The 14,027-nt window shown below is 38.1% G+C and overlaps 1 protein-coding gene across 4 annotated transcripts in view; it reads left to right on the forward strand.

The window, feature by feature from the left end:
• Window positions 1-14,027, forward strand: part of RBM33 (RNA binding motif protein 33) — a 97,688-nt gene that overhangs the window by 28,031 nt on the left and 55,630 nt on the right. For 3 of the 4 annotated variants that reach the window (XM_066551066.1, XM_066551074.1, XM_066551082.1), the window contains exons 7-9: window positions 1,207-1,378; window positions 6,153-6,358; window positions 8,349-8,505. In XM_066551066.1, the coding sequence (XP_066407163.1) occupies window positions 1,207-1,378; window positions 6,153-6,358; window positions 8,349-8,505 (535 nt within the window). Of the gene's footprint in view, window positions 1-1,206; window positions 1,379-6,152; window positions 6,359-8,195; window positions 8,506-14,027 lie in introns of all 4 variants that reach the window. The other variant, XM_066551058.1, reaches the window with a different exon arrangement.

The raw sequence follows: 14,027 nt of genomic DNA on the forward strand, positions 1-14,027 counted from the left end.
CTGATCTTGCTTCACACATTTTTATTTTGGTTATGGATGAAGTTAGGCTGCTGGATAGGGAAATTTGCAATCTCTTGCACAATTATGCTATTAATTCTTTCTTGATCTGTGATTTAATATCTGTCCACCTGACTGTCACACTTGCTGTGCCTTTCTCATATAAATTTCTGCACTGATCTGGTTAATTAGAAGATTAAACCGTTTTTGCATGTTAGATTTGGCTCATTTTTTAACTGTCCTCAAGCAGCATTAAATTTATGATGTATTTAGTGGCTTTGCATAGAATTAAAATGCATATGCATTTTAATTTAACAGGCTCTAAGAAATGAACAAGTAGGCTTGTACAGGAAATAATCAAATATGCAGCAATCAAAAATTTTTGTGGAGAATCACATGATATTAGAACACTTCTAATGCTGTAGAAATCCAGTATAACTTGTGTAACACTCTAGGCATTTTCATCAGGCCTACATGCAAAAATGAAATTTTTTTTCACTTCTATTCATTTGAAGGAGAGGGACCCATTTTCATTTGGATCATTGTTTTATTTAAATAAATGTTTTCTGTTTTAGAGAGAACTGGAAAATAAATTCTAGAAGCATTCCAATAGCATCCAGAATACAAATGTAGTATTTTCAAATTTATCCAATCCTATTCTTATTCTACCAATCAATTACTGAATTGAAACTGGGAAGTGTTTGAAGAGCAAAGTAAAGGCATACATACCCAGAGGAATGGGATTGAGATACAAGGTTATCTTTGTTTTTGGTAGGTTAGGTTTATTTAACAGTATGGTACTGACAGTTGTTAAAAGATGAAAAAAAATAGGATTTTACTGTTCCTGTTATTTGAATCTGGTAGTAACCAAAGTTTGCATCATAGTCAATTCAGTGATAAAAATCTGTGTGCAGAAGTACCTACTAATCAGATGGAGGTTCTAACTTTCAATAATCCCTTAAATATTAGAGCAAATTTATTTTCTAAATACATTTTACTTTATTATTTATTATGTAGTACAGATATTTTTATTTAAAAAAAAATCACCAACTCTTAAATGTTCCCTGAATTATATATGAGCACAATGTATGATGCCAGCAAAATTTGTAGAAAGGGCCTTTTAAAGAAAGCTTGCTTTTGAAAGCTTGCTTTTGTTTACAAGAGACTTGGTTTTTTGAGGCTAAATGTCCTCTGGTTTTTGTGATTTAGGCAGCTATTGGGTCTCTGGAACTTCAAGAAGAAACAAAAGAAGAGTCTGATGAGGAGGAGGATGATGATGAAGAGTCTGGACGATTACGTTTCAAAACCGAACGGAAAGAAGGAACCATCATCAGGCTCTCAGATGTGACAAGAGAAAGGAGAAACATTCCAGAAACTTTGGGTGAGGCTTTGTGGCAATGGATTGTTCTGCAGAGCTGTAATGAATGGTAATAAAAGGCAAAGGGTGTTTTAGCTGAGATGCATTCCAAATGGGTTTGCAACCATGAGACCATATTTCTACAAACCACGTAGAGACTGTATCTTGTTTATACAAAAGGTGTTGGTGGATTGAAAAAAACAGAATATTTTAAAAACAAGAGTGCACTGGAATAACTAAATTTCTGCACATATTGTAAGGTAAAGGACAATTGCATTTGTTCTCATATATCTGTGGATTTATTATTTAGTTTAATATAAAAACAAGACCAGCCAATACGGAGAAAACCTTATAGTGGAACTTGACTGTTAAAGGAGCAGTGATTTCAATTAGACTTTTAAATGTAATTCTAAGTGATCTGGGATGCAGCTCTGAGATATAAGGAAAAGATGAGGGCACATGTGGATGATCCTATAAAGAGGTTTTTAAACCAATGTTTGGCGAAAGCACAATATTGCTGTTGTGAAATGGTTTCTATTCATACTACTTTTTCTTAATTATTTGTTGATAGAGACCAGCTAACTGACCATGTGGTAGAAGGTTAAACCACAAAAAATTCTGTTTACATATATAAATATCTGCTTCCTTTTAAGATTTTAAAGCAAATTTTTACAGCTGCTGTAGTTTAAAAATGAAATTTCATTGCAGACCTACATCTCCTTACTCTAAAATATGAACATAGTTCAGAAAACACTTAAGGAGGAATTAACATTTCAGTTGAAGTTACAAACGTAATTTCCATCCTGTCACATTTTGGTGACCTTTTGTGACAGCTTGTCTCTATTGGAGGAGTGCATTCTTACTTACTGATTAAAGATGTCATTTGAAACCATTTTATTACCAGCAATAGTGAAATTAATCTTGACACTTAGAGACACTAGAAAAATAATTGCTGATTCACTGCATTAACTGTGTGTGTGAGAACGTACAGTCAAGATGAGACCAAGTTTGTGCTGGTAAAAAAGATGTAAAAATACAGTGTTCTCAGTAATGTAGCTAAGATCTTTCCTAAACATTTATTCATCCAAGATAATGTAAAGAATGGATTTTCAAAGTTCAGAAGATGGGTATTGTAGGACAGCTCTGCAATTGATTTCTAGCAATACCAAGTTTGTCACCTTTGATAAGAAGTACATTATCTTCTTTTAGTGCCTGTTGGTGAAGCCTTCTTAGAGTGGAAATTGTCATTATTCGCTGGAGGCAGTTAGATCTTAAGGAAAGTGAAGAGGAAAAATGTCTTTGGTATTACCAAACTAAAGTATTCCTTTTCTATCTAATCAAAAATACACAACTCAAACCCTTAGACTTCTGCAGAACCAATTGCAAAGTGCTAACAAAGGTCATTTGGCTGTGGCAGTACTTCTTGTTATGCCCTGCTTAGTTGGCTTATGTGCACTGTGATGCCTCATGTCTGAGATTTCAGGCAGGGCTGAGAAGTTAAGGTGAATGTTCTAAATTTGTCCAGTTGCTCTGTGTCCAGAAAGCACAGGGTATAATCAGTTTGCAGATCTGGATGATGAGGAGAAAAGAAATGACAACAAATTGCATATATATGTAAATGAATATGTGTTTGTAGTTGTGCATGAGTTCTTAGCCAGGGAGGAGCTGTATTCATGTGAATGAACACCTGGCTGTGCTTTGGAAGAGCCCAGGGAGGGAAGGAGAATCTCTTCTTCCTCTGCTCATCCCCTCTTTTCTTGAGCAGTCTGAGGTTGCTTTCAGGGAAACAGGGACTGTTTCTGTTGCTTCCCTCCTTGCAAAACCATCTCCCATGACTTCTGCTCTGCTTGATCTCTGTGTGTGGGACACAGTGCTCTCAAATTCAATATGCAGCCCCCCTCATAGTAGAGCTGATGATATTTTGATGTGTTGTGGGTGATATGTAGCTACATGCAGCACTTGTGCTCATGGCATCAGTCGTAACTTCTGCAAGAGGGTTCTGAACCTGCACTTAGGTGTCTAAGCAGTGGCATGTTGTGGAGGAAATATACTTGATGTAATCATCTTATTTTTAAAATCCAGTTGTTATATTGTACTTCTGTGGTCATAGGTGTAGTATGAATGTGAATTTGTGTGTGGTTTTGTTTGGGATTTTTTCCAAAGTTGGCCCCTACTCTGGCTGAAAAATTGAGAGTGTGAGCTGTGCCTTTAAGGCCTTAAAAATTTGAGAAATTTTATGTAAAGTGAGGAGGAAAACAACTTATGTATTTTAAAGGGAGTGATTCTGCACATCCAAGATTGACAGACTTGACTTTGCATGGATGTTGTCATCCCTTCCCCAAGCTTAATCAGCACAGTGCTCTGAAGTAATTGTGTTTGGAGCAGCTCATTCTTGTGTCTATTCAGTGTCCTTCAGTGTGTGCTTAGGAGGCTGAGAGACTTGGCCATAGTCTTGCTTTTTAGGAAGCCTAGCTCGGTTCCCAGGTTCATTAAAAATTGCTTTCCTCACATGTGATTTCTAAGCTATTTAATAGGAACTTGCTTCTTATCTTGCTTGACCATCATTGGTAGGTACTTGTTGCAATGACTGAACTTTATTTTCCAGACTCCAGCCTTGCTGAGTTCAGGGTTGTAGTGTGGAAGATGGCAGAGAAATTTTCCTGCCTGTCCCATTTCTGGGAGAACAAAACAACTGTCCAAGCAGCAGAATGCTCAGGATGCCCTGCAGGACTTGGATCATTTCTGGATAAGGGATAGAGAGACTCTTTTGCAGCATAGTGGCACTATTTTCCCTCTTGAATGTAAGGAGAGTAGGGGTCTGTCATTCAGGCAGGTCAAGTCAAAGCCCACATTTGCCCTTCCATGTTTGTGGATTTCTGAAGAAACACTACTTGCTTCAGGTGTGGAGAGGAAGAAGACCTGAAATAAAAGCTAGATGGTTTTTCCCATCTAACCAGCATTTTTGATCCCTGGCAGCCAAAGGTGGCTATGGCAGTTGTTTTAGTTGCATCTAATGTTTTTAATTGCTTTGGGCAAGAGTACATTTCTCTTAATTTTTGTCAGAAATGCACATTTCATACTAAGACTTGAGGGACTGTGGTTCCTTCCCTCATTCTAAGCATTCTGTAAGATTTTCCTCATAAAGCCTGATTGTCTTGGGCTCTGCTATGCCTTGAGGGCAAAGGTTGCATTTCATAAGAGTATTTGTTATGCCATTCAATTTTGGTGTCAGAGTGGAGAGAAAAGGAGGTAGAGAAACTTGTCTCATCACCAATGTGCAAAAATGAAATAGGAAACTTGGGCAGATCCTGGGCTTTTAGAAGTCTGTCCTGTTTGCTGTATTCTTACAGGCCATCAGCAAGTTCAGAACTTGTAAAAATTGAAAAGCTCCTGCTTTGTGGAGGTGCTGAATACTTCTGAAAACTGGGACATGCAAATTTACAGTCTTTGCAGCTCAGTCGTGCAGGTAGTTTTTGTAGCAACGTAAGAGCAACTGCCGCAGAGGGAATGCTCAGTGCTCACCCTTTTCTGCCCTTCTGTCAATCCTCAACTTCAAAGACTAACAGAGATTACTTATGAAGATGTTAAAGATGGTGGTGATTTAAGTAGCTTTGGCCTTTAGACTCACAAGAAATTGTTAGAGTTTTCTAATTGATTTAGTTATGTATTCTTGGGAGAGGATATCTCATGGTGTGGAGACATAGTAGAAATGTCTCCTGCCAGATACTAATTACTTTAATTCTGATATTATGGCCACTGTGTGTAGTATTGACAAGTAATTACCATATTAATTCAAAATATGCTTTTATTTGTCACGAGTGTATTTGTTTTTTGCATTGTTAGAGGCAGAAATCAATATTAGGGGTAACAAAGGATCTGACTAACACGTGTCAAAAGATTCAGCTGCATGTTTGAGTTAAAGTTTATTACCCCTTGTAAGTGAGTGAAATCTGGTGAGTGGTTCTGCTTATACTTTCATGGTGGGTTTTCTGAAGTCTGTTGTAGACCTGTTCTGTGATTTCAGTACCTGGGTCTATTACTGCATTATTTCTTGCTTAATGTTGTCAGCACTATCCAAAGGTTTCAAGCAAATTTGTCATCTTTGCTGAGTACCAGGTGTTTTCTGGTGTTTACCTGTGGTGTGAGTTGGGTGGGTGTTATCAGCACCATATGTTTGACTTGAACTGAGGACAGATTTTACTGTGTGCTCTCTCTTCAGTGGAATTACTACTTGTGAAGTACAGTTGGTTCTTAAACCACATACAGTAAAACAAAAATTAAGTATTTATGTACTAGAAAGACTTCAGCAAGCAGAATGTTCTTCTTTGGAATAGGCCAATGTGCAGAAGAGTCTGGTGCATAAAATCTGTTTATATGGAAGACTCAGCAGATCTTTTACTGTAAAGTTTGCTGCAGATTCATTGTCTTGCCTGACATCTGCAGATAAGTGAGATGTTAAAGATAACAAAACTTTGAGGGGAGTCACAGCCTCCTCTTATAGCAGAAAGGCAGCCTTCAATACCATCTTGAAAAAGAAAACAACCAAAGCTTTTTGTTCATGTTTGTTTCATTTATCTGCTGTTTTTTGCCTGTGCAGAGGACAGAAGTATCTGTGCTTTTTCCTTTTAAAAGTGTCTTTAACAAAATGTTAACATGCCACCTAAAGGAGATCAAAGTGCCTGCAAATTTTATGTTAGCAGGGATTCTTCTGTAGTTCTGGCAGTGTTCTATTTGTCAATGTGTGCTCCACCTTTTCAGCACAAAGCTGAAATAATTTTCCCCATTTCTCTCTCACCAGAGCTTTCTGCAGAAGCCCAAGCAGCACTACGTGAGTTTGAAGAGAGGGAGAGGCAGCTTAAGCAGGGGCGATACGGCTCCAGGAGAGGAGGGAGAAGAGGAGGCTCAGTGATGTGCCATGGAATGGGAGATCAAAGGAGAGACAATAATGATAGGGGAAGAATGAAGGATCACAGGCCTGCACTGCTGCCAAACCAGCCATCAATGGTACCTTTCAATCCTTAGTATTCTTTGAGCACCCTTGCAGGAAGATGTGGAGAAATGCATTTTAAATCATGAATCTTTGCAAAGATGGGATATATATTCCAGTGTAGACCTTCTGCTCTTTCAGGGCACTGTTAGGCAGTATGGGCTTTGTGTGATGTGATGACTGTAAAGAATGTGCTTAGTCCTGTTACTGGCTTCACCTTGAGCAATCTCAAGACCTCCAAATGAAAAGTGCATTTTGACTGATGAGTCATAGTCAGACTAATCTGCTGGTTTGCATGAGGATGGAGGAAAAACTGAATAATTCCTCTGAAAAGTTTCAATGCAACATGGAAACATGTTCAGTCCCTCTTTATTTAAAATAATGTAGTTTAAAAAATACAATTCTGTAAAATTCTTCTTGGGTTCTGTCAAGGTAATATTTTTGCTGATACTTTTTAAAAAAAATCTATTTGCATATAAGCTATGCTACTATGGAGGTAAATAAAACCCGAGGACAGTAATCAGCACTTCCCTACTAGATAAGTTATTATTTTGGAATTTCAAATGAAATTTAGCTTTGTCACTACTTTCTATTTCTCTGCTGTGCTTTGTATCACAATATTAAGACTTTACTTTTTCCATCAAAAAAACCTTAAAAAACCAAAACCATCTCCAGCAAGTGATCAAGAGGTCAGCACCTCTTGATTATTTTTGTTCACTGTCATAAAATATACTGGAAGCTGAGATTGTAGAATAAAGTCTTTATATATCTTTGCAGGACAAAGTCATCTGTGTTAAACAAAGGTGATTTTTTCCAACAGCAGTAAGTAGGTGCTGGTCACTGGCAGGAGTCGGTGGATATCTCAGTGCTTGAGAGCCCTGCAGTAGTAAATTTCGTGCTTTTTAAGCAGTGAAAGTTGGATATTTTTTTTCTGTTTTACTGCAGTCCTTGCAAGCTATTTTGATTTTAAATGTAAATATTTTTATGTTCATCACAGTGTCCTCTTGTGCATACTATGTAGCTGCTTTGCTTTATGTACACTGAAAGAAGCAAGAAACAGTCTGTCACACCTTTGTTGCTAAAAGGTTGCCCCCTTGGGCCTCTTCTTGCTGCTGCCTCTTGCAAGTTGCTGGTGTAGGACTGAGATCTAGTAACAGTGACTCAGAGGCAGAAGAATTTCTCTGAAAAGAGACACTATTTTTTTTATTAGCACTGATTTTGGCCATTTGTTTCTGAGAGTTGAGCAGCAAGAGGCTTTCTTCTCTGTCTGGAAGGATACTTTTAAATGATGTCTTCAAATGAGTTTTTTCTTCAAGCAGTATAGATATTATACTGCTTGAAGAAAAAACTGCCCTGATATTAAAGAATATTTGAATTTGTGCTGCACTGATGCCTGAATTTGTATTCTAACTTTTGTTGCTAGTGCTAGGTCTGTTATCCAAGAGAGGCTTTTGTATACATGAGAGAAGAGGTAGTGGATTTGTTTTGGTACTAGGACTCAGATTTCTAGTGATCTCCACATAAACCTTATTGCAGTTAATAACACTGACCTATGCAGAGCCCTGACTATATATGAAACCAGACAGCTTCACTGTTAAAAATGAGTGAATGTGTCTGCATTCCCTGTGCTTCTTTGCTCTTTGTTGCCTTCTCCTCCACATGAATGTTTTTGATTGCTCCTTTGCTTTCCTGTGCTGATGGTTTTTGGTGGATCCAGTTGGTTATAGGGAAAAGAATTTTTTCTGTTCATAATTGGCCTTAATTGTTCTCCAGAGATGTCTTGGTTTTGTGCTCATTTATGTCAGGATATTTAACTTTAAAGCCTAGTGACTCTGTTCTTTTGTCTGACTTTAGACTCACTCACAGAGGTTAATTCCAACACACCAGCAACCTGTTATGAGTCTGTTCCAGCAGCAACAGCAGCAGCAACAACAACAACAACAGCAACAGCAGCAGCAACAACAACAGCAGCAGCAGCAACAGTTACAATCTCTGCTTCCTTTACAGCATCAGCATCATTCTTCTCCTCCTCCAGGGCTACATATGCCCCCTCAGATAGAAACACCTCGAATAATGATGACTCCCCCTCCAGTGACCCCCCAGCAGCCGAAGAACATCCACATCAATCCGCATTTCAAGGGGACCGTGGTGACGCCTGTACAAGGTGAGCTCTCTGAACACCTTGCCAGTCATGCAAGCGTGACTCATCTTGTTCTTTGCCAGAGATGGAACAATTTGTTTGTTTATCACTTCATGGAAATGCGCTTCAGGCTGCTGGTTTTTTTTTCTTGAAGCTTGAAACAAATGTTTTGCCTGAAGTAAGACATAATGTTGTTGGACTGTGACCAGCTGAACAAGCAAAGCCTTTTCAGCTTTTACCATGTTTGATATTCTAATGTAAAGCTTGAGAAGAGCATGGAAAATGGAAACTAAAAAGAATGTGCTTTTCAAAAACAATAAATGTAATTTTTCAAAACTAGGAAAGTACTGCAATTTGTAAATTTACCAGGACTGTCTACCAGTTTTGGTGAGAGGGTACTGAGGCACTCCTTGCAATGTAATTGCTCTGTGAAAGATACCAGTTGCTGTCCTTTCTTGACAAGATACATGCCCTCAATTCTCCTTTCACAGAAGCACATCTGTAATTGTTTTGATTTGCAAATACGTGTTTTCTCTAAGCTAACACAAACATTTGAGCTACACTTCTTAGGGTAGCTCTCAGCAAAGCTGTTCTTACTACTGCTTATTTAGGAAGTGTTTAATCCCAAAGAGGGTTATAAAAAGATACCTGCACAGCTCTGATTTCTCATTATGTTGGGACAAGACAGACTAAAGAAATACATAAATATTTATACATATTTGCCATTAAGTTTTCTGTATTTTCCCCCACTTCACATCAGCAGAACTCCAAGCCAGTGCTATCTTTGAAAAACAGGAATTTGGCAGGGTAGAACATTGCCAGAGTATGGAGGTCTGTTTTGCTGCTCACATATGGCTTTGTCAGAGAATTTATTTTGCTTTTCCCTGTGGTGCTTCCCACAAAATTATGCATCAGGACAGATTATCTGGAAACACTCCAAAAGAATCTTTACTTGCAGATTTGTACCTTCTGTGCATTTATCTAGCACTACCAAAGTAAGTTACTGTTTAATGAGAAGCAAAAATTGCCTTTAGATTATTCTATGCCTTTTCTCTGTCCCTGTGAAATAGTACTAGATCTTTTCTATCTAGCTAAGCAATAATGTGATCACAATCTTGGGAATGGCTACTGAGGGTGTGTGCTTTTGCCTAATGTCAGAACTATCCCAGTGTATTTTCTTCCCTCTGTCTGAGGAGTCTTTTTTCACATTGCTGAGCAGCTTCAGGCTCTTCTCAGCTTTACCACTGTGTCTGTGGCACTGTAGCTGTTGCAGGTCTCTTGCTTGATCTTGTTCACAGTCTGTTTTTCAGTCTTCATGCATATCCTCATTTCCAGAAAGTTGTGTACCTCCTGCAGGTTAAGAGATCTTCAGTACTGGATTTGTAAAGGGGAGGGTGTTATTAGGTTTTTGGTTTTTTTTTTTAGATCTTACATCTGCTGACTTTATGTGCACGTTCATTTCTTGACTTGTAGAAGTTCAGGTGTTCTCTTAGACTGAGCAGCCCTGGAGAGAGAGTTGAGATTGTTGAATGGTGTTAAAACCTGCATTCAGCAAGGACATTTTTTGCTCTGTGTATTCATGGCAGCTGCTTCCTATGGAATACCTTTGTGCCATTCATTTTACTGAAAGAGTCCTTGCCAAGACTACTGAATTTTTCTGCTAATAGGTGTGCAGCATACTATTAAATACAATCTTTTAAGTCACTGTAGAAATTTCATATTCTTGATTAGAGAGCATGTATTGGAAGCTGAGTCTCCTGCAGTGACTGAGAGTAGTGGCCATCTCAGTCTTAATCTGTAGCAGTACAGTTAGGTTACATGAAAGTAAACACACACATAAGGAAAATGTGAAAATGTGTTGGAAATGAGGAGCTTTCTGTAGATAAATGAGTGTGGCGGTGGTCACAGGGGTCTTAGGATGCGAGAAGAGATCTGACTCCATATTTCAGAAGGCTTGATTTATTATTTTAAGCCAAATATTACATTAAAACTATACTAAAAGAACAGAAGAAAAGGTTTCATCTTAGAAGGATAGCTAAGCTAAGAATAGAATCAGCAAGAATCATAACAAAGGCAGCTGTCTCGGACTCCCTCCGAGACAGCTGTGCTGTGATTGGCCTTTAATTATAAACATCTAAGATGAGCCAATGAATGATCCACCTGTTGCATTCCACAGCAGCAGATAACCATTGTTTACATTTTGTCTCTGAATCTCAGCATCTCAAGAAGAAAAAAATCCTAAAGATTTTACATGAAAAGATGTCTGCGACAAATGAGCATAATTCTAACATATTCAATGGTATTTGCATATTAAGGTGAATTTTAAAGCAGTCACTGCAGGCAAATGGTAGATAGAAATTCCAGTGTAGGAAGTGCTGCTCCAAGCTTCCTCTTAAAAAGTCTTCCTTTAATCCATCTACTTGAAGCCCCAGTAGGCAGAGACTGGTGGTTGGCAACAAAAGGATGTGTTCCACTTGCAGCATCATTTCTTTCAGGGTAATGGGAAGGATGAAAGATCAAATTGTCTTTGTGTTCTTCATGATGTCCTGCCCCTTCTTGGCTGAACGTATTTCCAGATACATGAGGGGCTTTACACATTGGAGAATACAGTCAGATAGGTGCAATTTTATTGGGATTCTCTTGTTGAAAATGTGATGCCTGGAAGCTAAAAATGCCATGTCTGGAAGTGCATGATATGCACACTTAGGTTCTGGTAATTTTAATGGTGTGCTGTCATGTTTTAGTGTAGACTGGCATTTTTCCCTCTCTTAATTTTATGGCAGGATAAAGCTCACACACTTCTAATTGTCAGCACCAGGGACACTTTTGCTAACTGCAGATCATAGAAATACACTTTTAAAACATCTTTTTGGTTTGAGTTAGTCTTGAAATTCTTCGACTGTATCAGTATTTTCTAAAATAGACTCAAACCTCCTGTAAATTGTTACAAAATTTTCATGTGAATAAAATACCATCTATAAGAGCTCTTAGTAGACAGCTACTTCAGCCTGAAAAGGAGTAGAAACACTGTTGAAGAATCCTATCATTGGCTTATTCCTTTGATGTTTCAAAGGCAAATCTCTTTACAGTGGCCACCATCTCCCTGCCCAGCCTTGAATCCTGATTTGAAAAAAACAGTTACTTTCAAGTCAGTTTTGTTTCAAATGGATTGGTCCTATTTTTAGTCTTTGAAGCTTCATAAATGATTAAGGACTTGGTCTTTCAAACCCCTAAAAGATGAGTCTCTGTGGATACATGCTGCAGGTACTGTGCAGTTGGTGTTCAGCTGTGCCTCCTGTGGCATTTGAATCCCATATCTTTTAGCTTGTCTCATAGTTTTATCTTTTCTTTGTGTCCTATCCTGCAAATTACTTTTGAGTTGTAGGTAGTAATTTTTGCTGTATGTGTGTCCAAACTTGAGTATGATCAATTTATTAATGCTGGAGAACTGTACATAGATGAACTGTGAAGTACTGATTTAACCTGTGATAATAGGTGTTGCATTTTTCCCCTTAAATGTTTATACCACCAGTAACTATTTCAGAGATCCTGTGGTGCTGCCAAAATTGACATGAACTAATGAGCAGTTCATGGCAGCTCACTGTGCCATTCACCTTTTGAAAACTGTTTGGTGTCTTGGGAACAATCACATTGTAATTCTCCTGGATAATCAGTGTGGGAATTGCTTCTTCATCTTTTCTGGTATAGTGTTGGAATTTATAGCAAGAAGCAATTTAATCTTCTTAAAATAGTGCCTTACAACATGCTGTGTATTATTTTTGAAACATACTTTTCACACCTATGGAATATTTGACATCAAGAAAATGAGGGCTTGAGACTTCTTTGCTGCTTAAGCAAGTGTCCAAGGATTGAAAGGGCACAGAGTTTGAACTACTATCTTTCATGAGTATTAAATTAATTTGTTGAAAATATATAAATATATGAATTTATATGCTACTGCTGGAGGCAGAATACTGAAATAGACTCTAGTTCAGTTGACATTTCTCTACATTTCCCACCTTATGCCATTTTTCTCAGTGCCTCTTTGACCTGTAATACCTGAACTGTTTTAGGACTAGGTCTGTCAAGAGCATCTTAGCATTTTTTTTCTGTGTGGCCATGGCCGTTTGATACCAACAGATGTTCATTAGAAGCCAGGATGAAACTATTGCAGTCATTTTCTGGTGTAATGTGATACAAAGCTTGCACACAGTCCTCCCATGCTGAAAGACTGCTGCAATTAGTTTACCCCATCAGTCTCTGAACCAGCAAACCACAAGTACTTAATGAAAGTGGATAGAAGCCAGACATGGACATGAACTGAAAAACAAAACACTAATGCATTAGTTCATGTGCCTTGGTTACCAAGGGAAAAGGGATTTTTGAGGCATCTTAGCCAGCTCTATGTTGGGAAATGCACCCAACTTCTCTCTCAAATTAGAAGCATTTCTTAGTATCTTTCCTGCTCTCAAGTGTGACACAGTAGCTGTCTGCAAAGTCACTGTTTAACCCTGCTTGGGAAATGTTTCCCTCTCACTTTCAGAAGTGCTAAAAACAAACTGGAGAAGAATCTTACTAAAAGCTTTTAGTAAATGAGCAAACACATTGTGAGGTTGGAAATGCTTTATTGGACTTCTCTAGGCCTTTTGTTTAACATGGAAATGTTTGTATTTTTAACCACTTACACAACTGTGAGATGAAATAAAAAGTGCTCTGGAAAACAGGAGAGCTGTCATAACACTTTGTATTTGAGATTGGAATACAGGTTCAGTTCCCAGGGTGATCCAGCTGTAGCACTTTGTGCATTTTGCCATAACATTAAGTGAATGTTTTGGGAAATAGCTTTTTGTGACTAGCATTTCAAAGTGCAGTTGTAAGAGCAAATCATCCATGTTAATCCCCCTGAAATACTAGTTTTAGAGGTTATTTTTTCAAGAAAAGGTTTCCTGATTCTTCTTGGTATCTCTATGCAATCACTGTCTTTCATCTGAGATCAGCAGTTCTGTCATCACAGTTGCACACACCACTGTGGTGGCAAGGCCAGACAGACTAAGTAGTTTTTGTGTGCTGTTAATTGCAGCTGCCTGCCTCATTTTACCCTCATGAGCAGTGATTTTTACCAGTTAGTGTCTCTCATGTTCATGCTTCTTGAGGTAGTTTGGTGGTGAGACTGGGAGATGCCTAGGAAATGTTGAGTGGCATGAAGTTGAGAAGGCAAATTAATCATGTATCCTTCTATTTGAAACGTGAAATTATTGTTAGTGTCTCTGTCAGCTTTGTCTAAGGGATGTCTTTGGCTGAATAACTATTCTAGTTTGTCTTCCTGCAACAAGGAGCAATTTAATTCTGGAAAAAGCAGAACTAAATTATGTAAATTAACTAGGAGAATCCTAATTGCCCTGTTGCATGTTGTAGGGGAGGGAACGGTTGCTCAAAGTTAATTGTAGTAACTGTGACATGTGAGAGTAAAAGTAGCAGATTTTAATCATGGCTTTTTATTGCAAATGCTTTTGGAAATAACTACAACTGTTAGGTAAAACAAATGG

Source organism: Molothrus aeneus, chromosome 1 (assembly GCF_037042795.1).
Source record: "Molothrus aeneus isolate 106 chromosome 1, BPBGC_Maene_1.0, whole genome shotgun sequence".
Lineage (NCBI taxonomy): Eukaryota > Metazoa > Chordata > Aves > Passeriformes > Icteridae > Molothrus > Molothrus aeneus.